This window comes from Saimiri boliviensis, chromosome 15 (assembly GCF_048565385.1).
Source record: "Saimiri boliviensis isolate mSaiBol1 chromosome 15, mSaiBol1.pri, whole genome shotgun sequence".
NCBI lineage: Eukaryota > Metazoa > Chordata > Mammalia > Primates > Cebidae > Saimiri > Saimiri boliviensis.
This window is the reverse complement of record NC_133463.1, coordinates 8,645,355-8,673,152: the sequence shown is the minus strand read 5'-3', so window position 1 is coordinate 8,673,152 and position 27,798 is coordinate 8,645,355. Positions and strand designations below refer to the sequence as shown.

At 39.3% G+C, this 27,798-nt stretch overlaps 1 protein-coding gene across 1 annotated transcript in view; it reads right to left on the bottom strand.

Annotated features, from left to right (window-relative positions):
- Window positions 1-426: 426 nt before the first annotated feature.
- RP1 (RP1 axonemal microtubule associated) overlaps window positions 427-27,798 on the bottom strand; it is a 302,959-nt gene continuing 275,587 nt past the window's right edge. Inside the window, exons 28-31 of the mRNA XM_074386610.1 lie at window positions 18,759-18,913; window positions 14,491-14,569; window positions 5,842-5,923; window positions 427-1,793 (exon numbers count right to left, since the gene is read on the bottom strand). Of these exons, the coding sequence (XP_074242711.1) occupies window positions 1,694-1,793; window positions 5,842-5,923; window positions 14,491-14,569; window positions 18,759-18,913 (416 nt within the window). The 3' untranslated portion in view covers window positions 427-1,693. The remainder of the gene's footprint in view (window positions 1,794-5,841; window positions 5,924-14,490; window positions 14,570-18,758; window positions 18,914-27,798) is intronic.

Below are 27,798 nucleotides of genomic sequence, written 5' to 3'. Positions count from 1 at the left end.
TTAACTTCACTGAAGCTGGATTCTTGATGTATTTTCATCCTCAGATGTAAAAATATACCATTTCTAAGGAATGGATTAGTTCTTGGTCATGAGTTGGTAAAAGGGAAACCATTATAATAACAGCATCTATTTATTGAACATTATGTACTAATAACGATCTGCCAAGCCAGATTTAAGTACTACACACATGCACACAGAGACACACAGACACACACACCCTGACACACACACACAGACACACACAGACACACACACACACAGACACACACACACAGACACACACAGACACACACACATAGACACACACAGACACACAGACACACAGACACACACACACACACATACACACATACACCCTGCTTTTCCTCATTGTGAAATGTGCCCACTACTGGATATTTATAAGATAATTTTAGGTAGTGAATAGACCTAAAATTTTTGTTAGACATAGATTTATTTTAATGTCCTTTAGGAAAAAAATGTAATAACATATTGAGTCATTGATTTCATGGATATTATGAAAATGGCTTAGGATGAGGCCAAACTCTCTTCAACTCTAAAAAAGCTGATTTATGCACAGTTCAAAGAAGAAAATACCAAGCATATACTAGTTCACGTGCTATTGCAGATGACAAAAATCATGAAGGTGGTATGTGAGATTTACCTCCTCTGCCTGATTTCATAGGATACTAAAAACACGCAGGGAAGGCAGGAAGGCCAAGGTCACGGTGTGGACGTGCATGGGTTCTGGAGTCAGGCGTTTAGAGTCACGTCCTGACTCTCCTGCTCATTCTAAGCTTGGGCAGGTCACTTGACGTTTCCATGTGTCGGTTTCCTCATCTGTGAAACATGGGTGGTGATAGTATCAACCCCACAGGGGCAAAAGACAAATTCAAATACAGGTGACTCTGATACTGAAAGCCACATCCTGACCTCTCCAGGGCTGAGAAATGAGCTTTAGCTCATGTCCCAAATGAATGGAGTGGAAGAAGGTGCCTGTGGCACCGAGTTGACAAGTATTTGAGGCTTCATGGGGAAAAGTGACAGATGGATGTGAGCTGTCTGCCCCGCACTCTGTTGCTATGTTCCTGCAGGGGTCCCAGTCACCAGCTCAAAGACCAAGCTGCATGTGGACCCACAGGATGTGCGGTGGAAACACATGGTAACCCAGTCGGTTGGATTCTTTCTACATTTTCTTACTGATTATCACCACTAATTCTGAGAGAGACATACCATTATCCAAGAATAAAACTTCCGCTTTAAAATTAACATAGGTTGCATGAACGTGTTTTTCATACATCAGATGTTATTAGGTACCTCTTCAGTTATTTTCTACAAAGGCTACTTATTTAAACATTTCAGTAGACTTAGCGGTAGTGAGCTTTTCTGAAAGAAAAAGGAAAAGAAAGAAGGAAGAGGAGGAGGGGAAATAAAGGAGAAGGAAGAGGAAGAGGAGGAGATGAGCAGCAGCAGCATGGGCACCCCAGATACCAAGGGCTGATCTTAGTCAGCCATTGGCCAAGGCTCCCAATGCAGCCTCCCAACTTTGGAAGTTCTCAGAAACAATGAGCGTGTCCAGCACAAACTGACCCTCCTCAGGTGTTTGCTTCAGCTCAAGCAGAAGACAAATGCACAATCACAATCAGATCAGTAGCCTTTTGAAGCATATTGGAACGACAGGCCCAAGTGGGCCCTTTCAGGAGACGACGGACCCAGTCTGTCCTCCTGTACTGTGGCTACATTCTGCGAGCAGCTCCCGCTGGGTCTTGCCATCATCCCGGTACTCATCTAGCCATCTGCCATGGAAAAAAGAAGATAATTAATATGAGAGAGCATTGAAAGAAGCCTCGTTAGTTAGAAAGGAAAAAAAAAACATATGGAACGAATTTAAAGAGGCCTTTAGAGAGATCAAAATTTTTAAAAAGCATTTAAGATTTTAAGTCACACCAGATTCCTTTTAGCAGTCCAGCTTTGGTAAGCCTTTATCTTACACTCAAGATGCAAGGTCATATTGGTTCACTCTAAAATTCTGGCTTTTAGAAAAGTCCTCTGGTAACATCACAAACATTCTAACGTAGTCAAAATTTCTCACTTGGAGTTTCCTTAGTGATAGCTGTTATTTCTCTCCTGTCATGTGACTGGCAGGTATGCACAGTGGCTAAACCCTCAGTCTCTAGGACAGCACTCTTCAAGAGAAATAGAATACGGACCGCATATGGAAAGAAGTAAAAAGAACGTAAAATTAATATTTTTAATTTTCATAAATTCAAAAGATTATTTCAACACATAATCAGTATAAAAATTATATCACATTCTTTTTTTATTCTACATTCTTGAAATCTGGAATGTATCTTTACACCTACATTGGAATGGCCCACAGTTCAGTACACATACATGGCTTGTGGCTCCCATGTGAGAGACTACAGTTCTACAGTCAAATATATTTTGATCTGAGTCCTGAATCCACCAATTATTAATATATTCTATTTAAAAATTTACCATCTTTATATTTCAAAGATAATTTCCTTGTCTTTGAAATATCACAGGGTCTACCGGAGGCTTGCTGTGGTATCAAATGAGTTTATGTGTGCAGTTCTGGCTTTACCATGAAGCCTGTTCCTCAGAAAGCATTCAGTAAATGCTGGTGATGGGTATTCTGATTTTCTCTCCAGCAATACAACAGATGGGTGCAGAAATCTTATCAGCTCCCACAACACAAAATATAACCCCTCTATATCTTGGTTATTTTGAAACTCCACAAATAACGTTATAAATAACTTTTCCTCAGAGACTTTTCTTTTCCTATAATTAAAAGGGGACTTGCACTTAAGTAGCTGATAAAGTATACTGGGGAAGACAGCAAAGTTTACGTCACCTAACACTCCAAAATCTAAGTAGAACTTTCTGACAAAACAATTTTATAGCAAACTTGATATCTTGTGCAGGGAATTCTTCAGTAGAAGATAATTCACAAAATCATAGTGTTATCATAGAAACAATGGATTGATAGACAGTAAATTAAAACTTTCCAGAAGGCCAAGAAACCAAGAGCCCCTGCTCTCTAATGGATCTGAGGTATGCACACCATTAATCTCATTAGGTCACAGTTTTCTCATCTGCCAAACAAACCATGAGACTAAATGTTATCTATGGTTTCTTCCACTTCTGATGGAATAGAAAGAAAACTTTTTTCTTACTTATTTAAACCTGGGTCCTCAGAGAGAAAACGCAAGGAAAACAGGTAATATTGCTATAGTTAAGTTATTGACAGCAGTGCAATGATATGCCTATATGCATATCATTCCATATGAGAGTATAATACAATAAAACATCTTAAATATTTTCATCCGCAACATTTTTTTCTATAAATCCAATTTTAATCCAAGGTTTGCAATTATTCTAAAATGTAGAAATAAGTCATTTCCATCTTAATTTCTACTGCTTTGCATTGCCAGTAAAACTAATTTTGGCTCAGAAGAGAATGGGACCATTATCACCTGCCCTGGATGACTCTGGCTTTGCTAAATATGACACATTTAGAAAAATAATAATCTTATATTTATTCCTTATGTTATTTCATAGGTACCATCACATTTAGAGCAATAAACTATACTGTAAAATATTAAACACAGCTTCGTATGTTTCCAAATATCTAGATGTGATATAAAACCAAATGTTGCATATATACTGGCCAATATGGTAGTCACTAACCATTTGTGTCTATTCAACACTTGAAATGTAGCTAATATGACCAAGCAACTGTATTTTTTATTTGACTTGACTTTAATTAATTTAAACTTAATTAGCCATATGTGACTAATGGCTACCATGTTGGACTGTGCAGATCCAATGTTTTAAAATGTAAAACTTAGTTATTTGAGAGTTCTAAATGTTAGACATATGGTCTAGAAATAAAGGTATTTTTTATCCCTTCATGTCAAAAAATTTCTTTAAAATTGCTTCTATGATGATAACATTTACCATCATGGAGCCTGTAATTGCAGGACACTTTTATAGGTGCTTTATATACATTGTCTGAAATCCTCAAACAACCCTGCAAAGTGGGTGCCATTACTGCCGTTTTACATAAGAATAAATTGAGGCTCCCAGAGCTAGTAAGCAATGCAGCTGCAATCCAAATCCTGTGTTAAAAAACTTCAATCTTTGCCCCTTCTTTTCTTTATTTACTAAGATTTCTTGCAAAAATAAAGATATAAGGTCTCTTCTTAGAGCTTGAATTTCACAAAACGACAATAACTACTACCACATACACTTGAAATGAATGTGTATTGAGGAAAAGAAACCAAACAGATGATGAGAGAAGTGCTACACATTTTGTTCATACAAAATGCAACTCTTTGTTACGTTTTTAAAGAATGAGTATTTCCTAGAAGCGAAACTATAGTAAAGTAAAATCCAGTCAGTCAACCAGTGTGCTTCTCTGCATATCTGAAGAGTGTCCCTCGCTTTGGGAATAACGTTGTTGAGCCACCTGCTAAACACAGAGCACACCCAGCTCTCCAGCTTCGTGCAGCACTAATTCCCTCCTACCTCACTGAAGATCAAGTGGAAGCTCTTTGAAGACAGGGACTCTACTCTTTTATCTCAAAATCTCTAGGACTTGGTGTAGTACCTGACACCTAGCAGGCATGCAATATTTTTGCATAAATAAATGGATGAATAAATTAATACACACAATGCATGAGTTCTCTGGATTCAAGGAACCTGCAATCACATAGACATAGCACCTTGACACCTGGGTCTTCACAGCATATATAAGCCTCTATCATGGCCCTCATGTTGTTAACATTTCCCATGTTCCCATGTAGGGACCATAGGTCCTTGCCGATAGAAACTGGATTGGCTTATTGCTGGATCTCCACTACCTACCCCACTTCTTGATATGGTGGATGGTCAATTACTATTTATATAATGACTGATCAAATGGATCAACATATTCTGTAGAATGATTAATAATGGAGGGAACCTAACTGTGTAATTTCTATTTTTAGTGAATTTTGTTTTTAGGTGCATTTGATATTCTACTTACTATAACTCTATAAAGTAGGTAGAGAAAATTTATCATTCCCATAAAACTTTAAAAACTGAGAATTAGGAGTTTAAGTAATTCACCTATGACAACATGGCCAAGGAATTACAGTGCCTTGCAACTTAAGTCTCCTATTATATCATAGCTACGCCATATTAGTACAATGCATTGGAGTCACAGTTCACATATATAACATCATTTCAGTTTAAATTACTCAAATCATTAAATGATTCAAATGAACATAAAATGATTATTTAAAATCACATGAGCCAAGAATAAGGAAACAGGTATTATTGCCATCTTCCATATGAAGATGTTGAACCTCAGAGCAGAGTGGTACCCAAGTTCACAGTACTAGCAGGGAGCTTATCACATTTTTGTTTGTTCGTTTGCTTGTTGTGTTTTGTTTTTGTTTGTGTGTGTGTGTGGAAATAACTTTATTGGTAATAGGGCCCTACTAACTCATCAGAGCCCTACTATTTTCTCACATGTACTTTCCTTCTCACGTTTTCTAGAAACAGAAAGAAGAACCTGTTTTCTAAGTCCTAATCCAGTTTCTTTCCATTTCAGCATACTTGTTTCAGAAGAGAAAAATGTTAGAGATTGCAAAAGAAGACAGAATGACCAGTGCTAATAAAGGACAGTGCTCCTGAGGAGACGCCTTCCGCTCTGGTTTTCAGGGAGGGAATGATGCCGTCCAGCAGCTGGGAGGAGGCATGCTGGAGGACACCCTTGGAATAAATTGGACAAAGGAAGCATAATTTTGCATAACAACGCGTTGAGTAACAGCATACCTGTTGCATGGAAACAGCACCTCTTCACTGCTGTCTTCATCTTCAGACTTAACAACAATACTCCCAAGAAACCATCCATTACCTGCGGGAGTTGACAAAGGAGATTTATTTAACTCTTTAGCATAAAAATACCAGCATTGTGATTTTATTCATAGATCCTCCAAAGGTTCCTTTTTAAGTACATGTGTCAGGGTACAAAAATATGCATATGCAAATTATAGCAGTAGAGAAATGAAAGTGTGAGTGAGCAATCTAATTACTCAGAGTACTAGAAGCAGAGGAAAAGAGAAGATAGGGACCCAAACTTTCTATAAAATTCTAAAAGAAAATTATTTAAAATCACATGAGCCAAGAATAAGGAGAGAAGTAAATTCACATAAATGCATTTCAGTTATGGTAAGTCATAAAAGATTGATAGGTTTAAATAATAATGGAAAGTCACAATCAATCATCATTCTTAATAGTGAAAATTTAGAAGTTATCATTGATTACTGCACTTGTCAATACAATTAAAGAAAGAAAAAATGAAAGTAAGGAAAGAAGGGAGAGCAAGAAGGAGGGAAGAAGGAATGAAGGAGAGGAGATAAGAAAGAAAGGAAAAGGAAAAGTGATAAATGTAGAAAAAAGAAACAGAACTTTCATTATTCACAGAAGATATGACTTAATTAAAACCCCCAAAAATTACAGAATATAAAATTAAGAGTGATGAGAAAATTTGTTAGAAATATAATTAATACATAAAATTCCAGTTCATTTCTATTAGCCAGAGAGGAAAGATTAAAAAGCATAATTCAATGAAAGTCACAATGTTGAATTGCTATAAACATTTAAGAATTTAAGAGCAAATTTACAAGCAGAGGTAGTATAATTTATAGAAAAAAATCATCTAAAGGTAGAAAATGACAGCAAAAAAAGAAAAAGCCATAAATAAATGAAGAGCTAACTCATATTGGTAAGTAGGACGATATAAAGATGTCAATTCCTCATAAACTAATTTAAGACTGCAATGTAATTAAATCAAATTCACCATAGTGTTTTACATGAAAATCCAAAAGCTGGTAATAAAATTCATGTGGATGATAAAGGCCCAATAATATCACAGGCACTTCTGATCTTGAGTAAGGGAAGGGAATCACCCTACTGGTTATCAACATTTATTGTAAATCTATACCAATCAAGGCAACATGGAATTGGACTGGCATAGATAAATTGACTATGGAACAGAAAAATAATTCAGAATAACCTTTCCCATTCATACAAACTTGATACAGGGAGCTCTGCTCTGCACATTAGTGTGGAACCATAGCAAAAAACTGCAAGCTGAGACTAGGCAAGTCATCTTAATAATCAACAGGGAAAAAATGACTGCTTGATGATCTTTAAACATTTTTTTCAAAACATCAAAAAAATCTTTACTGTGAATTTAAAATGGTTACAAAAAATGAAAAGTAGTAACACTAACATGTAATGCAGTATGATTTAAGACATTAGAAACATTGAAAATTAAAAGGTTTTATTTCTTTCTAATAAAAAAATCTTAGGAATTCTTTGGTGCTTGCCTTCTTTCCTCATCACATAATTTATAACACAGAGCAAGCATCTTTTGCCTCTTAGCGCATTATTAAACTCCTAAATTTGGGTCAGCTTACAAATATTTTCTTTGTGTTTTCAATGTCATAAAATATCTCAGAATGCCTTTAAGTGAAGTTTTTATTAATATCCTCGTCATTTTTGTCACCACCACCTCACTTATCTATGGGCATCAATTCCCCTCACTAATTTCCTCTGGCTGAGAATCTAAAGTCTCTTAAATGGTGGTATTGTCAACACTTTCATGGTGATAAATTTTATCTATAACCCCACTTATGTTAGATTTTAACCTCACTTCCAGCATGGCCACTTTTCCTTTCTTTGATGCATTTTCATCTTTCAATTATATATTGTTATAAACTGTCACATGGATTCATTATTGGTAAACAAGGAAGCAACATAACAATGCAATTTGCTGTCTGTGCATAAACTGCTAACAAGTACACCATGACCCAGCTCCAACAGACAGACATTGGAAGAAGTGATGTGATTGGTCACTGAGGAGAATGTGCATCTGTTATCCACATAGTGATTTACAGACTGAAAAGCTGGCAGCAAAGTTTGTACTTATGCAATTGCAGTTACTATAGCATAGGAACTGAAATTTGAACTATGCTATTTGGGGACTTGTGTTAACTAAATCATTGCAACTGAAATTTGTGAATATGGATACCATGCAAAGCAATGACTGCTTGTATAAAATAAAGATGACTTTGCAGAGCTCTGAAGTGAAGATGAAGTAGTCAATACGCAGTGGTGGTACAATTGGTGATCCACATAAAAAAAATGAAAGTTGATTCCATCCTCATATCATACATAGAAATCAATTACATGGAGTAAAATTTTAAATCTTAAAAACAAGACTTAAAATACATGCATGTGGATGTAGAAACTTGTAGTCATCAATGTCAGGGACACATTCTGAGAAAGGCATCATTAGATGATTCCATTACTGTGCAAACACTGTGAGCACTTACACAAACGTAGATGGTATTGCCTACTGCACACCTAGGTGATACAGCACAGCCTATTCATCCTAGGCGACAACCTGTTCAGCATGTTACTGTACTAAATACTGCAGGTGACTGTCACACAATGGTAAGTATCTGTGTATCTAAACATAGAAAAGGTAATGTGTTTCACTACAATATTGCAACAGCTATGATGTTACTAGATGATAGGAATTTTTCAACTCCATTATAATCTTATGGGCCTACCATCCTATCTGTGGTCCATGTTAACTGAAACATGGTTATACAGCACACGGTTTGTATATATATATATATATTTGGAATACTCTACAGGTAGAAATGACTTTCTTAAATAAGACACAAAATGTACTGATAATTTTAAAATTATACTATACTCTTAAACTACTTTAAAATTAAGAATTTCAGCCATCAAAATACAACACAAACTAGAGAAGACACGGTGCCAGTCACTGCCAGTTGCTCTCCCCTTTCTTGCCATTTCTGCAATGCGAGAGGCCCACATCTCCCAGATGTCTCTGCGGCCACAAATGAACCATGTGACTAATTTCTCAGGAATGAAATGTGGCCAGAAGTCATATGCACAGTTGCCATCTCCCATGCTCAAAAGACACTGCTGCAGGGGACTCTCCCTCTTTTCCATGTGTGTAACCAGCTCTGACCAGGCAGAGGAGAGGAGACTTGGGTGACGGAAGAATAGCAAGGGGAAGGACCTGGTCCCTGATGGCTGGCTGGGAATGGCCATCACTTTGGGGCTGTTACCTGTGGGTGGAACATGCTGCTATCTTTTAAAAACTTTATTTTCTGCTGGGCACAGTGGCTCACGTCTGTAATCTCAGCACTTTGGGAGGCCGAGGTGGGCGGATCCTAAGGGCAAGAGATCGAGACCATCCTGGCCAAGATGGTGAAACCCCGTCTCTACTAAAAATACGAAAATTAGCCAGGTGTGGTGGTGTATGCCTGTAGTCCCAGCTACTCGGGAGGCTGAGGCAGGAGAATTGCTTGAACCCAGGAGGCGGAGGTTGCAGTGAGCCGAGATCATGCCACTGCACTCCAGCCTGGCACCTGGTGACTGAGCAAGACTGTCTCAAAAAAGAAAACTTTTTTTTTAATCACTTTTTATTAGAGAACCTTTGCTTTTACCCTAAATATTAAGGACAAGAACATGTATTTCCACAGACAAAGAAATTCAGTTAAGGATTAAAAAAAAAAGAAGAAAGAATGCTCATTGTTCCTAGAAATCAGGGTAATGCAAATTAGGGCCAAAGAGAATACTATTTTATACCAACTTAGGTAAAATAAAAGCAAAAATTAAGTGTACCAAGTGCTGGTGAGCATATGACGCAATATACAAAAAAATCTTGTATACTGTAGGTAAGAGCAAAACTTAGTAGAATCACTTTTGCAACTAGTATTTTGTCTAGGAGAGCCAGAGCTGATCATATCCTTTGACCTACCTAGTAATTGACTTCTATGGATTTACCTTAGAACCTGAGGTTTCTCAGTCTCAGCTCCGCTGACATGTGGGGCCTGATAATTATTTGTTATGGGACTGTCTTGTGTGTGGTAAAATGCTTAGCAACATCTCAGGCCTCTACCCATTAGGTGCTGGTAGTAGCACCTACCAGCTGTGACAACCAAAACTGTCTCCAGACATTGTCAAATGTCCCTAGGGGGCAAATCTGCCGGCAGTTGGGAACCACTCTCCTAGAGGAACTCTTGCGTCTGTGCATTAGAATGTTTATTTTAGGCTGGGCACAGTGGCTCATGCCAGTAATCCCAGCACTTTCGGAGGCCAAGGCGGGTAGATTACCTGAGGTCAGGAGTTTGAGATTAGCCTGGCCAACATGGCAAAACTCCATCTCTACAAAAAAGTAGCCAGGTGTGGTGGTGTGAGCCTGCAGTCCCAGCTACTTGGGAGGCTGAGGCAGGAGGATTGCTTGAATCCAAGAGGCGGAGGCTGCAGTGAGCCAAGATCACACCACTGTACTCCAGCCTGGGTGACAGGGTGAGACCCTGTCTCAAAAATAAAAATAAAATAAAAATAAAAAGAACGTTTATTTCAGCTTGTTTGTAATAGTCAAACTGGAAACACCACAACTGAGCATTAACAAGAGATGAACAGATTAATATGCATAATTATGCAATAGAATATTAGAGAGGTGAAAATCAACTGTTGCGCTACACATGAAAGTGTATATATCTTGGAAACAATGTTGAGTTAAAAAAATCAGTCACAAAGGCAGTATATGGCATATCATAATTTCTACAAAGCACAGAAACTATCAGTGTTTATAAGCATCCCCACATGATTAGTAAAGCCTTTCTTTAAAGCAAAGATTTTTGAAATCACTAAAAAATTCTAAAAATCAGATGGATACCTTGCGGGAGAGGTGAACACAGTAGAACCACCGGAACTGGCAATGTTCAGGCTCACGTTAGGGAGTGGGCTATCAGACTCCAAATAATACACAGTTTGAAAAGAAAAGATAGGAAAAGAACATAACCTGGATACTCTATTATGGTATATTTTTATTTTAGTGGAATGAGTATTCAGAATGCATGAAGGATAGTTTCATTAAAGAACTTTAAAATGATGTTATAGTAATTACTCAGTTTTCCTTCACTGAGTTTCAAATAGCCTAATCCCACCAGTCAGAGAAGCCCATTGAAATTTCCAAATATCTAGCCAAAACCTGGCCCTCACCCCCAGCCTACCTACCGCATTTTCTTCCTTTCTTGTGAAAGTTTTCATGGTCTTCCAGGTCCCTTTGCCAAATAGACAATAGCACTGTGAAGGTCCCTTTCAAATATTTATCATACTTCATTCTAACTTAATACAAGTATTTCCTATGCGTCTGCCACCATGGGCCCTGCCTGTGAGCACACACCCCAGGCATCTCACTCACATGTGCATCCAGCCAGGGCTGGCGTCCTGCAGGTGCTCAACAAAGAACTCTGGAGATGCAGTCTACGGACCTCTGAAATCAGGACCCTGGAGATGCTTGTGATGCAAGAGACGAGCAGAAAAGCACATAGGCTTCTGATTACTCGGTACCCGCTCAGGCAGAATCTCTGATGTGGGCCCAGGGGTCTATTTTATTTAATATACTCAGATCATTCCTAACTATCCTGAAGTTCTACAAATTTGCTGCAAATATGAGGCTTTACTGAAGCTTTCCATTTATTCCATTTGTGGTTAGATAACCCTAGACATCATTGTATTTGTGTTAAAAGCGGAATATTGAATGTAGCTTCATCTTAAAAACAAAAAGAAAAAAAATAACATGAGAATCTCCCTATTGTCCTTCCCATGTCTGTTAACATTTTTTATTAATGAATGTTTCCTTGAAAAAAAAAATAAGTATTTTGGAAGTTTGTTCCTGCCTCTATCAAAGTCATTTCTCTATCAGTAAATTAGCCATGTAAATATGTTTAAAATCACAATGCCCCCTTTATTCTTCCTTCTGTCATTTTTATTCTTTGTATCAAACAACCTTGGTTATAATATCTTCTCTTTTAAATGTCCAGCCTACCTCTTCAAATACGTGCCTAATTCTCCTTCCTCTCCCTTCAATAGTGATTGCTCTGCTGTTGTGGTGGCAGTTTTCCCTACAGCATCTCAATTCTGGCTTTTTAGGATGTGGTTGGATGTCTTAACATTGTTTCCAACCCATGTCACAAAGAAGAGTCTGAGAATTCTTGTTTAAAACAAGAATCTGGGAGTTCTACTAACTGCTCTGTTCCAATCCACACCAAAGTCTCCAGCTCTGACTGTAGTTAGCTATCCTGAAAATCCATGTGCTGTTGGCAAGGGCAGCTTGGGGCAAAAGCAGGAAGTCACAGTAAAACTTTCCACCCTTCATAAAAGTAATCTAAAAGTCACTGCACCATACAGTGACACCACTCTGCAGCAACCCAGCACTACAGTGACACCCCTCCACAGGGAAACAACTCCATACTGACACCCATCTACAGTGACACCCCTCTATAGTGACACCACCCTACAGTGACACAACCCTACAGTAACATCACCTACAGTGACTCCATCTATAGTGATACTGCTCCATTGTGACAATGTTCAATAGTGACACTGCCCTACAGTGACATCACCCTACAGTGACATCACTCTGCAGTGAAACAACTCTACACTGACACCCCTCTACAGGGACACTGCTCTCTGCTGACACTGCTCTACAATGACACCACTCTACAGTGACACCAGTCTACAATGACACAGTCTACAGTGACACTGCTCTACAGTGACACCACTCTATAATGACAATACTCTTCAGTGACACTCCTTTACAGTGCCATGGCTGTGACTGACACTACTCTGCAGTGAAGCCACTCTGGTGACACTCTTCCCCAGTAATGTCACTGCACAGTGACATCAATCCACACTAACATTGCTGCACAGTGACATCGATCTACAGTAACATCGCTATACGGTGGCATTGATCTACAGTAACACTGTGGTACAGTGACATCGATCTACAGTAATATTGCTGTACAGTGACATCAATCTACAGTAACATTGCTGTACAGTGGCACCACTCCACAGTGAGGCCACCTGACAGAAATGCCACCCCACAGTGACACCACCTTAGAGAAACCCACCCCACAGTGACACAACCTTAGAGAAACACCACCTTGCAGAGACGCCACTCCACAGTGACGCCACCTTGAAGAGATGCCACTCCACAGTAACACCACCTTGCAGAGGTGCCACTCCACAGTGATGCCACCTTGCAGAGACACCACTCCACAGTGACGCCACTCTACAGTGACAGCGCTCTGCAGTGATACCAGCCTATAGACACTGCTCTACAGTGACAACGTTCCACAGTGACATCACTCTACACTGGCACTGCTCTACAATGACAACACCTTAGACATATGCCACTCTACAGTGACACCACTCTGAAGTGACACCATGTATAGAAGGAAGCATATTATGTCATTCCTTTCTCTATCCAATTTCTTACTTCTGCCTTTTTCTAATAATTTCCTCCATAACGATCCTGAATTCATTGAACCTTTTCTGCTTCAGCTCCATTTGGTTTCTGTCACTATGTCCACTTTAAGGTCTTCCCATTCATTTTAAAGAGCTTTACTGAAAAATGATTTCACTGACTTAAATATGTTCATTCAACAAATGGTCACTAATTAAACTATACTGTCAGGCACAATACTAGGCACTCAGAAAATAAAGGTAAAGACTACATAATTCTCGCCTTTTAAAAAAACTCAAAATCTAGCAGAAAGAAAAAAGGAGTATGGAAATCAATGTGATAAATGGTTTCAGTACTACGATATAAGTTAAAATATAGAGTTACATTTTAGCACTAGAACTGAAATTTGAATTTAATAGCTCTAAGGAACTTGGTAGGAAAGAGATGAATAAAGTGGAATTGGCAAGGCTTGGTTGATAGCTGTAGCTGGGGAGAAGACAGGGAGGGAAAGGTTGGATTAGGGTTGGTGCTCGAGGCGCTGGTTTGCTGAAGAATGTGGGATAAGGGACCCGGGAAACACAGCTGTAGGAACAGACATGACAGACATGCAACCGTGAAGAACGCTCAGGGAGTCTGGAGATCACACACATGCACACACGCATGCACACACAAAAACTTTTGACTTTCTAGGAAATTTGCTGTGAAACATAATCATGTGCTTGCATAAGTCATGTAATAAACTCAACCTGACAAAACTTCATAAATTTATATTTAATATATTTAATGTAAGTGTACATAATTTAATATGTTAATCAATAAATGGTCACTATATAATTTAATTTGTGACCATTTATAACTTTACATTATACTTAATGTCAATATACCTAATATAAATATATATCATGAATTTATATTAAGTATAAATGTAAATGGATTTAATGTCAATTATATATAAATATAACTTCATATACTTATATTTTATATCATGTAAAATAAGATTATTTTCTTGTCTGAATTTTACAAGACCTGCACATTTTTCTGTTATTTCACCTGCCTTTTATATGATTTTTCATAAATTTGCAAAATAAACTTCTTACCAAGAGACTAAATCTTACCTGGACCTGTCCCATCATGACTAACCAGAACTTTCTTCAATTTTCCGAGAGAGACAGCCTTAATGGAAAAAATATCAACCTGTACAATAAAGAAATAAAATCAGTGACCATTAGGTTATTTCCTTTCTCTAGAAAAAAAAATTGTATTACTATTGATACTATATTGCTACTATCCTATTATTTTTACTACTACTATAAAAATTACCACTATTTCATGTGCAAAATTCTACACTATGCTTAGTGAGAGATGCAAAAACATGCAGAATATAATTCTTGCTCTCCTCAATTACATAGTCTAGTGAAAAGAGTCTTAGATGTAGTTAGGACATTTATTTTCAATCTACTATTACTAACAGCTCATAATCTGTACTACATGAGTAAGTGCTAAACTCCCACAGCATTTTTCACATATTAACTCATTTAATCCTCAGAACAGCGCATGAGGTCAGTACTACTCACTTCCTTATTCCACAGCTGGAGACGGAGGCACCTGGAGTTAAGCTACTTGTCCCAGGTCAACACCTAGTGGGTGAGGAGCCAAGTCTCAGACCCAGGAGGCAGAATTGGTGTTTACCACATTGTCCTGTCCCTCAGTGTCTTATTTTTACATAAACTATGCGTTGAAATATGTATATGTACACACATATATATGTACATCTATACATATATATACGTATATACATATATATCCACATATATATATACGTATATACATATATATACATATATATATATATACACACACACACACACAGGACATTTTAAAATAAACTATGAAATAGGTACAGGCATACAAATTACAAAGGCACATTCAACAAACACATCCATGTAAGTAACAGAGTTTTAGCACCACCCAAGATCCCAACATGCCCCTTTCAGTCACCATCTCCACAAACGATATCCACTACCCTGACTTTTAGCACTTTCAATTAGTTTTGCTTTGTCTGGGGCCCTATATCAACAGAATCCTATAGCGCGTTCTTGCTCTGCTGACTTGCATCCCCCAGTGTTTGTGAGATTCATTCATGCCATTTTGTTCAGCAGCGTCTTGTTCATTTCATTACTGAATATTACTCCAAATTATTTATCCACTCTACTATTTACAAACAAACATTATTCCTAGAATAATGTTGCTCAGAACATTCTCATACATGTCTTTTCATGATATCTGCATATATTTCTCTTGGGAAACACTGGGTTATGGGGTATAGGGTGTGTGTGTATATACATATAAATATATATATATTTATATATAATGTATATTTATATATTATATATTATTATCTATAGAGAGAGTCTCACTTTTTAAAAATGCTTATATTAATATGTACTCCGTGTGCACAGCATATGAGAGTTCAAAGTGCTACACAGGCGAATCAATATTTGTTGTTATTCTTTTTAAGTTTAACCGTCTGATCATGCACAGTAACACTTTACTATGGTTTTCACGGTCTCTTCCTGATTACTCATAAGGCTGGGTAGGCTGTTTATGTTTATTGGTGATCTGGATACCCTCTTTTGTAAAGAAAGCACACACTCAAGTGTCAAGCCATGTTTTAGAGAGGGTTTTCTGTCTGTCTCTTGTGGCTCTGTGGATTTTCTGTATACAGTCTGCAATCGAGTCTTTGGCCAGTACGTTTTTAACAGGTTCTCTCACTGTGTGTCTTGCCTTTTACTCTCTTAATGGTATCTTGAGGAACAGAAATCTTTAATGCTAAAATAGTGTCATTCATCTTTTTCCTTTTTATGCTTTCTGATTTGTCTTTAAAGTTTTAGTTTATAACTGTACCCATGTTCAATAGCGACATCATTCACAGTCACTAAAAGGTAGAAGCAGCCCAAGAGTCCATCATGGGGTGAATGGACAAACAAAACATGGACTGTTCTGAAATATTATACAGCCTGTCAAAGGAAAGATGTCCTGTCACATGCTACAACATGCATGAACAATACAATGGAACACTATTCAGCCTTGCAAGGAAATAAATCCTGTCATATGTTACAACATGCAGGAAACGTGAGGATATTTTGCTAAGCGAAGTTGGTAACAAAAAGACAAATGCTGTATGATTCCACTTATACGAGGTATCTAGAGTAGTCAATTCATAGAGACGTAAAGTAGAATAGTGATTGCCACGGGCTGGAGGACAGAAGAATGGAGAGTTATTTAATGGATACAGTGTTTCAGTTTTGCAAAATGCAAACAGCTCGGTAGATGGATGGTGGTAATACTTAAACACAATAATGCGAATGTACTTAAACTGTTACATTTATATTTTAAGAACATTATGCTTAAAAATTGTTTAAAAATAAATTTTATGTTATGTATATTTTACCACAATTAATTTTTTTTTTTTTGAGACAGAGTCTCGTTCTGTCACCCAGGCTGGAGTGCAGTGGTGCTATTTCAGCTCAATGCAACCTCCATCTCTCAGGTTCAAGCAATTCTTCTGCCTGAGTCTCCCAAGTAGCTGGGACTATAGGCACCCACTGCCACGCCTGGCTAATTTTTGTATTATTAGTAGAGGCAGGGTTTCACTATGCTGGCCAGGCTGGTCTCAAACTCCTGACCTCAAATGATCCACCCACTTCGGCCTCCCAAAGTGCTGGGATTACAGGAATGAGCCATCACACCCAGCCCACAATTAAACATTTTTAAAGTACTAGTCTACCCCCGACATTATGCAGATTTTCTTGCATCATATCTTCTAGATATCTGACTGTTTTACCTTTCACATTGAGACATAAATTTACATAAAACTGATTTGGGGATTTGATGTAAAATAGGAGTGGTGATTTTTTTTTTCTATAACAATATCCAATTTTAAAGCTTTGTTGAAATTTTTAAATGTGTTCCATGATTCTGCACATTAGGATGTGTGGATCTGTTTTTGGACTCTTTTCTGTTTCTTTGCTTTATTTGACTTTCTTTGTACAAATTGATGCTGTCTTATTACCTTAATTTTATAAGTCTTGATACCTGGTACTGTACTTGGTGCTTCTTCTTCAACATTTATTTTAAAGGTATTTCACTGTTTGCATTTCCACATCAATTTTATAATTAGATTGCCAATTTCTGTTTTAAAAGCGTTCCTGAGATTTTGATTGGTATTGCATTAAAACTGCAGACCAATTAGACCACAGTAAGAACGTTATAAAACTGAGTCCCTGAACCTAGTATATTTCTCTATTAATTTATGTCTTTCTTTCTCTATCTCTTTCTTTCTTTCTTCTTTCTTTTTCTCTGTTTTTAGAGATGAGGTCTTGCTAAGATGGGCTGGGCAGCAACAATTCTCCTACCTAAGCTTTCCCATGTCACTATGTTTTAAATTATTTTCCAATCGTATTTTATAAGGTTTTATTTAGAGGTCTTGCCGTGGCCATCTCAGTGCCTGTGGTGCAATGGGCCATGGGCCATGGATGCAGTAAACATAATGGCAGAGATGGAGTTTATCTGTGCATGACCATAAGAAATGAGTTCTGTCTCCCAAGACTGCTCCCGCCACTGCTGCTGCTGGTGCCCAGCCTGGTGGCTCTGGTCCAGAGAGATCCAGTCCCTGCTGCCAACAGCAGTGACTTCTTGAGTGCACACGTCTACTGGCTCTTCCTCTTTCCCTCTCTCACTCTCTACATTCCTCAACTGCTGCTTCCTGGGATCACTGTTCTCAATCATGAGCTGCAGGACCTGTTCCCGCTCTGCTTTGAAAGGGCTCACACTAAGGTTGCCACTTTTCAAGTGAGAAATCCCAGCTCCATGAGGCCTCCTAAATCTTGAACAGCATCTCAGCGTCTCCACTGCTCCACTGCTACCTTCTGACTGGCTTCTTGATTCCAAGCTTCCCCTTACAAATGGCGGAAAACCATGCTGATATCAAGTTCTCCTCTGCACTTCCTTTCTCTCCAGGATCTTGGGCCCTCAAGCCCTAACTGCCTGGGTAGCTCTCTCATACGTTTAAGACCAATTTAAAAGATGTTTTATCAAAGGTTTCAGGTTGTTCTCAGCAGGATGCTCATTTTGTTACAGTTGAATCTGCCCTATCTGGAAGTAGAATATTGGGTTTGTTGTGGTCGTCCACTAGAAGCTTGTTCCTGGTTAAGTCTCACCTCTACTCAACTCCAGAACTATAACATGCACACTAAGAAATGACCACACCCTGAATTCCTCATAGGAATCAACTGAGCATCTCAGAAATTTTCTGTTTCTGTGTCTTATTGTTAAAGAAATTAGAGGAAGGATAGTAAAACTGATGAAGACCTGTTTCTACTACCTGTCCACGCTGAAACTTGATTTCATTGTTTTTGGAATGATGAAGTCTTCGTTTCCCTGAATCTCCTCTGGTACCGATGAGGTTGATGAATACATTAGACTCTGTTTCTGCCCCTGGCATTGTGCCAGTGTATGTGTGAATCTCATAAAGCACCACTGAAATGTAAGAAATCCGACATTATCTTTCTCATTTTTATTTACGTCTGTGAATGTAGTTAGATATTCTACAAGGAAATCAGAATGTTCCTTCACCTAGCTGATGTGAGTTTCTCTGTGGTACTTGGTCCCAGCTCTTTTCTTCTGTGTACACCCTTTCAATCATACTTTCACCTATTTAATCTTTGCCTCTTCCATATGGACTCTCAGCTATTCCCAGAACTACTGTTTCAAAATAATTATTGTTAGCAATTATGTACTTTCATTAACCACTGCCCTTTCACAGTTATAATGAGAAGTTGTATTTTTAAAAAAAAACAAAAACAAAAACTCTCCTCTCTCTTAATTAGATGAAAGTGGCATTTTTTTCCCCATGAAGTTTGGCTGTTCTAATGACAGCTAGTCACTCACGGTGCTACTTCTTGGAGATTATTTTAATAATGGAGATTTTAATAGCCCTTTTAAGGGAGAAGAAATAAAAAGATCCTACAAAGGTGCAAATTTAATTTTAAAGAAGTCCAGTAAAGTACCAGCAAATTATAATCCACTATATTTGACCTTAGAATTAAGGCAATCTCTGAGACATTGATAGAAGTCAGTAATTAGAAAAGAGATTGCTCTTGCTGATATTACTAGTAAGAATAACATCTGGGATACAATGAGTACTTTTTATTCCAAGATCCTAGAACTCTTTATAAATCGTACTTTGTGCAATTGAGCAGTTTCATTTGTAGAAATTCACATTAACATTTTCCAAAGAACTCAAACATGAAAATCCAACAGGTAAGAAAACAAGGTAAGTGAGAAACATTGACTGTTTCTATCATGCCTGACCTTTAAAAAGACAAATGTGGTATACTGGGAAATGGTATAAGCAGAGAAGATAAATCAGTTTCTTTGTGCAGTCTTACATATTCAGAAATACCCCAGAGTGAGACCCAGCTGAGTGTAAGCAGAAATTAGAACACTTCTCATGAATTTGGGACAACCAAAGAAATCTTTAAAACAACCTATAAAGAAGAGCTGGTCTAACAACCTGTGGGATTGCCTGGACTGAATTAAGTGAAAACTTCTCCTAGAATGCCTCCTGAAAACAAGTATGATGCTTGTGAGGACCAGCATGATTTGACATCTTTAAGTAGAGAAACCAGGCTTCTGTTCACTGAGAAATCTTTTAAATTTCAGATGAAGAGCGAACTTGTTTATGACTTTTTTTTAAAGGGAGCCCTTAAAATATTAAAACAGATATAAAGTAAGACAGTTAAATGAATAGTTAAAGGTGTTTGAAAGTATATATCAAAAAGCATTTAGGACACAAACCACATATTGGCAGCACAGAAAGCAACACTCAGCTCTTCCTCGACCATTGCACACCCCTAATGAAATCGTGCAGCTTCCTGCTAACCCGCACATGGCCTCAGATACTTCTCAACACAGTGTTCCCAGAAGCTGCTCTAACTGATTAGATTAAATACACATGCACTTCAAAAAGCACACGTGTCTGTGCACACACACATGTGCGCATATGTGCCATCTAAATAATTCAAAGAAAGAAAATGTACTAGAAATTTAAAACAAGGTGGTTATCACAGTTGAGCACTAAGTTTATTCTCAAACCAAGTCAAAAACAGTGACATAGTTTAAATTGAGAGATAAAGAAAACACAATTCAGCCACCTTGCCTGGAGAAACAGACACTGGGCTGGAATCTGTAACATTGGTTTTTTGTTTGTTTGTTTGTTTGTTTTCATTAGATTACATAATATGATTCACTAAGTAATTTGCTACAGTAGCGCAACAGAAGTGTGTAAATTCTTTTTTTAATGCTAAATTCATAAAAAATAAACTTTAACTTCAGATATTTTTTTTCTTAATCTTTACGGCAATATGAAATTCTTCTTTATGTAACTCAACCCAAAGGGAGAATTTAAATAATGTTGTTAGCATGTCACTTAGACACACCCTAAAATATCAGGTGTTGTAAACAAGTCTTAGTAAGCAAAGACTGCATCAACTCCTTTATTCAGTCCTTCTCTTCCGGCCTGAAGAGTCAAGGCTCAATGTTGTTGATTTAAAAGCAGGGCCATATGCCCTAGCTAATAAATATTCATTTTATTGTAAAAATATACAAGGCTGACAAATTATCTTACCCCAAGAGAAGGATATCCCACATACAAGGAGGTGAACTCCTGGGGAAGCGCAATGTTAAGTCTAAAATATGTAAGAAGGTAACTTAAAATTAGCTCAAATACTTGAAAAAAATACAAGGATAGATTTTAAGATGTCAGTGTTTTCCAGAATGGAGGAGGTCATTTCACCTGAATATATTCAAAAATAGGTATTACTAATACCTGTCATTCAGGCTACAAATAATCATTCTTAAAGCACCAGTTTTTAGAAGTGGCTATTATTGCATCCATCACGTCATTTAGCTAAAAGTATTTGAAAAAGTAGATTTGTTCCTGCTTATCCATATACTTTGGACATTTCTGCCAAATTTTTTAAATGTTCTTTTTATCATGGTTGATGTTAAATTTTCCTTTCTGACAATTAGCCACTAGCTTCAGGTGCTTATGAAAACCTTACGTGACAAAGTCAGCCAGAAGCACAGCATAAAATGCTTGTCTTCCCATTTGCCACAATTGTCGCCCAATTCAACTGACAGCTACACTATGTATTTTCACCTTTGTTTGCAATGTCGTTATCTTCAACACTCTCATCCTTCTATTTTTTTATTAATTATCATTTCAAGAATTTTCCCATCTGTCAAGGAATGTATAACACATGTATTATCAAAGCTCAGCATGTTTAATGTCTGATTTCTTTAACTCATTCATTCTTTGGGCTTATAAATGTGCAGACTACATAAAGAAGATTTATAGGACCTTATTAGTGGCACAAAAATCTTTTAAAGTCTTCACCTGCAGGTTTATTTTCAAACATCTTTGTAGGCCAAAATGTTTGCTAAGTGTTTGTTAATGATGATTTATCAGCCTCAACTCGAAGCCTTAACAGCTCCATAAATAGTATCCTTAATCCCTGGATTCTTCGGTCTCTGCTTACTGCAGCAAGCACAGAGTTGTTTATTTATTTATTTATTTTTAATATGCTTACTTTTCATGGGGACACATAATTGCTTAGTCATAAGGATATATTTAAAATGTCCCATGGCTGGGGAAAGGGGATGATATGATTTTTCACTAGAAGTTTAGGAGAGGGATGTGCAAAAAATTTTTCCAAGCACAACAACTTAATTTTTTTTCCAGTCTAACTTTACTGCAATGAATGGATTCAGCTGCTTAGTCTCCCAGTTGGTTGTTGAACCAGTAAAAACAAAAACCAGAAAATACAATGTACTTCTGTTGTTGTTGATTTACAGAAGAATGCACTGGTGAACTATGCATTCTTATATAAATTAACCTCCTTCAGCGTTCCAGGGGTTGGCATTTCCTAACTTCTGCCCACTTGATGAGCAGCCTTGGCACACCTAAGAATGGTTGACCTGGCTGAATGTCACTAGTCTGAGAGCTTATCAGTCATTATGAAGCTTCTTCTCTAACATGTCATCCTAGGTGTGGTGGCTCACATCTGTAATCCCAGTACTTTGGGAGGCCAAGGTGGGTGAATCACTTTAGGTCAGGCGTTTAAGACCAGCCTGGTCAACATGGTGAAACCACATCTCAGTGTACTAAGAATACAAAAATTCGCCAGGCATAGTGGTGGGCGCCTGTAATCCCAGCTACTCAGGAGGTTGAAGTGGGAGAGTAGCTTGAACCCAGGAGGCAGAGGTTGTAGTGAGACAAGATCACTCCACTGTACTGCAGCCTGGGCAACAGAGGGAAACTCCATCTCAAAAAAAAAAAAAAAAAAAAAAAAAAAAAAAAAAAAAAATCTTGGGAAAGAACTGTTCTTCATCACTAACTTTTTTTAATCTCTTTAAATACAATCATTAAAAGTTTTCAGATTTTTAGTTTCCTTGCTATAATATCACTGCATCATGATCTAGTCTCTTTATTTTCTTTTGACACCGTTGTACTATGCAGAGATCACATCATTATGGCTGTGAGTTCATATTTCTATGATGGTACAGGAGTCTCTGTCCAGCAGTGTGTATGGGAAAAGAGCCCTAAACCAGACACCATCTGTGCCTTCTGCAGCTGTCTCACTGGGCCCGGTCCACAGCAGGCAGAGACGGAGGATGATCAGGACCCATCAACAAGCAAACACCAGATCAGCAGTTGATCTCTCCTGACCACTCCTACAAGCACTCCACCAAGACCTTGTCCTCAGGCCCCAGGAAGAACAGGCTAGGAGGAGGCACTCCTTAGAAGCCAAGGAGCCCACGAACCTTGGGGCTCCGAGAAGAAGGTACAGAAGCAGGTGGAAACTGCCGGAGACTCCCCAGCTCTACCTGCTGCCTCAGCTCCTCACTCGGGCACTTGCGCTGCCCAGGCTGAGTGCCAAGGATGGCTGCGCCAGATGACTGAGCCCACATAAGGTGGGTCAGGTAGAAATAACTGCAAAACTGCAACAGGAGGGAGAAGGGACGGGGGAGGAGGGAGAGAGGGCAACCACATGTACTTTCATGTGGGAAATTTTTCTACAATTAAGAGCAGATGAAACCAAAACAAAAGCTATATATTTATACTTTACAGGACTAGCGGCCAAGGACACAGAAGTCATAGAAGTGAGAGGAGATGTGCAGGGAAGAGAAGCAGCAGCTGTTTGATGCATTCTGCATTTCTCTACTCAGAGCCCCGCACTGCTCTGGGGCCTAGTCCAGAACAGTGCAGGCAACATAGCTGTCCCCAAAAAGTGGACCACATGCACACTGCCCCAGGGCCTGAGCTGGGAAACAGGGACAGTGGTAGCAGCAAAGTGTGAAGAACCATGACAGCTAAATGAACAGCAGTCAGACGGGTAAGACCAGGACCTGTGATACCTATCAGCAATCAACCAAGAGAGTAGAGGGGCCCTCAGAGCTCAGAGGTGATGGAGTACAGCTCTTGAGACAGCAGCTCTAGTTCCCGCTGCCTGCGGCTGGATGGCCTCTTCTCTGAGAGCCAGTGGAAGCATTGCATCATCTAAAATGAAGGCAGCCGGAACAAAGCCCTGCTTTCTACCATTCAGAACTAGAATTCCATCTGTCAAAAGATCATTATTCTCACCATCATTCTGGCAAACATACGAGGATACTATTATGAGATTGTAGCTGAGACTTTTCTTCCCTACATTTTTATTTTTTACCCTGAGGGCCCTTGGGCCGCTGGGGAGTGACTCCTATTGCTTGCGGGAAGACAGCTCTGAGTAAGGCCTAGAACAAAAAGTCCACTGATTTCTGAAACAAATTGAATGAATCTTAGGAGAGACATCACTTGTGAAAGATGTGATTATTAATTTTAAGACTTTCTGAAAAAAAAAATCCCTCTCTTTTTTTACAAGCGTGTCAGGGGAAAAAGTCCCTTTTCTGTCTCACTCCCTCCTGTCTACCTCCTCTCCTTCCTCCCTCCCTGGTGTCTCTGATTTGGCCTGAGCGCTGCACCAGCAGAGTCTGAGGGTTGGATCTCAGGGGCAGTCCTGAGGCAGCGTCCTATTGTCCAAGCAGGCAGGAGGAGTGTGGGAAAGGCAACGGGGTGCCCTCATCAGCTCTCACCACTGCTGCTAAAAGACGCACGGAATGGCTGAGATCAGTGTGATAGTCCCAAAGGGACACATTTTTCTAGCCAGGGTGGCACAGAGCCCAGAGCCATGGTGTGGTGTGTGCTTCCTTCAGCATACATTACCAGTGAGGAAGGAGGGGGCCTCCAAAGACAAGCAGAATGAGACACCTCAGGGAGGGCCAAGGAGGACTGAAGGTGGCCCTTGCACCTGCAGATACAAGGACACTATCCAGAAACTAAGGTATCCACATGGAGTAGGAAGAGGGAGAGAAGGAGCAGAAACAATCCTGAATTGGTCAGTTTTAGACCAAAAGAAACGACATTCAACTGTAACTGGAAGTGACTGAGTTTATTCAGAGTCAAAATGATTAAGATTTCCACCAGTGGTAGCAACAAGGGTGGGGGTTATTTTTCAAGTCAAGTATGTTGAAGTGGAATTTACATGCAGTAAAATTCACTTTTAAGATAAACGGTTTGATGAATGTCACCAAATGCATACAGTCTTGGAACTACCACCAGAATCAAGATAGAGAATATTTCCATGACCTCCAATACTTGCCTTAGGAAGGGCTATAGACTTTAAGCAGTTGTGGACAAGGAAAAGGTCATATTCTGCACTCCTCAGTGTTATCATTATGAAGATTCAAATCCACCAGATGATGGTGAAAGCAATGCAGATAGAGCAGTAACCTGGACCATGGCCAGAAAGATGGCCTCACATGCGACACGTGTTTGTTTCTTAAATGAATGTATAAAGGAATTGAAGCCAATTAACTGTTTATAAAATGTACTATATTTTGTACAGTTCTATGTTTTTGATCTGGATTCCATTTTAAGGGTCACCTCCTATTCATCTCGGGCCAAGAAGTTTTTCTTTCCCTTGGTGGACCATTTCCGATTATGCAAGGGAAAGTGAACACTGCGGACACGTGGCAGTGAAGGCAGCCCTTCGCAAAGCTGGCTGGAATGGAGTGGCTTAAATATTTAGAGACCAGATGTTTAACTGTAGAACAGAATTGATTCTTCCTCTATTAGACTTCTATGTATGCATAGAAATGCATAAAACATGAGGACCGGTAGATGTTTCAGAAGGAAGGGCCACTTCTAAACTCATCTAAGATGTTGCCATTGAATATGAGCAAAGAAGTACTGAGGGCAAATAATGTCAGCCCCAGAAGTACGCATCCAACGAGCGGGCAGCTGCCTCACCCACAGTCGGCCATCTGTCAGTAACAGGAAGGGATAATACATCAGTTGAGCCAGGCAATTTTCCTCCTAGATTTAAGCAGCTATTGCCAGAGAAATGCCTTAAAAGGAAGCTATCTCCTCTATTTAGGATGATTTTGAACAAAGCATGAAAGAATATTAGGCAATTGCATTATTAAGCCCAACCTATGTTATCAGTGATCTCTCAGGCAACAGCTGTGTCTGCAGGACTATCGGTAGCCTGAGCTGTCACTCTCTAAGGGCACTCCTGCAGAAGTCCACTCATCCCTGCAGGGGGCATCTTGGTTTACTTGCTCCTAACTTCCATGTTCCTAGGGAAAGGGCTAGAACCCTCAGCTCCTAGTTCACGTACATATCTGCTCAATAAGGAGGTGCTCCTTCATCCATCCATCAATGAGTTCTGTGCACCACTCTCGGCTAGTTGCCAAAGAACCACCCATCAGGTATGAATCATCTAAAGAAGGCAGTGGCTGCCCTCACCCAGAGCTGCAACCTTCCCAAGGTCACCTTCCCAGGCACTCTGCAACCCCAGCCCCAGAGTGCTCCTCCTTGATCGTTTTGGGACGTGTCTCCTCCTTCCTAACTTTGTTCTTGTTCCCCAGTTCACCGCAGGGACCACCCAGCTTCTGGCCCTTTGGCCGCACATCTCCTGGACCCAGGTCCATATGCATCAGTGGAGTGAACAATGGAATTTGGCTTTCCAGACTCTGACTGTCCCTAAGGAGTGCCATTCACCAGCCCGTGGAGGGACTGAAGAGGGGCGAGGCGGGGACCTAGCATGGTAAGCCAGGGCTCATTTAGAATCCCTCCTCATCTCCTTCACACAGTGTGACCCAGTGGCGTCATTCATTCGCCTTCTACCCAAAGGATCCAAGATTTCTTAGCCTGCTCAGGAAACAGTCTCCATTTAAAAATAAACAATGGGATCACAGAAAAATACCATTTTCCCAGCTGTATCTCTAACGTTGCAGACCTCTATGCTCCTAACAAGGTAAGTAGTTCATGTTTTACTGGGAAATGATCTACGGAACTTAACATAGAGAAATGTGCCCTGGTGTAAACATGTGTGCCAGCATGTCTACAAATACACACACACACACACACATATGTACACAAGAGGACTCCACACCCTTTATTTGGGGCAAACACCGGATTTCCAGGGAAATCCATGAGACCTGATATCTTAATTAGGACCCTAACCAGAAGATTCTCCACTCAGGCCCTTCTATATGTTGGTGCAAACGTAACTGTGGTTTTTGCCATTAAAGGTAAATAAATTGCGGCGCTAAATAAATATTTAATTTAATAAATATTTAGCTCCTCAATTAGAGGAAGTGGTGTGAGGGGTTCTTTGGGCCACCAGGGCTCCCAGTTCTGTCTAGCTGGTAAATCACCCTGGGGCCATGCTCTCTCAGCACACTTCTTTCATCTTGGGAAAAAGTTCTGGAAAAGTTTTAGGCTCTACCTGCCTTTGGGTACAAGACCAAATAACCACAAAGTTCAAGGAGAAGGCTAAAAGGCCATGAACTTCTCATTTATGCCCACAACCTTATCACAGGGCACACACTATTTTTAGTGAACATCGGTATTTTTTGTGGAAACTTTCCTATTCAGAACAAAGAGTGCAATTGTGTTTTGGGGACTTCCCTAGTCCCTTAGTCTTTGCCATGAGACTCTAACGCACCTAGGTAACACTAATGACTGCCCCAAAGACTCCTCACGCGCCCCACCCTCACTACTGTGGGCCTGCTTTCCTGTGCACCTATGCCCTGCGATGCTGTGCAGGGAGGGCTGCCAGTCCCCACAAGACTGGAGCAAGGGTGGGCACGAGGGCCCTGGAGCTCTATAGGCAGAGTAACAAAACTTCCCGAAGACAAACCCCTAGGCCAAAGCTTCCCTTTGATTTAATTAATGAGCTGATTTAGTGCTTTCTCTTAGGTCAAAGAATTAAGCTTTCAAAGCACTCATTGTAGTGAGATCACATTGATACAGCCCAGAG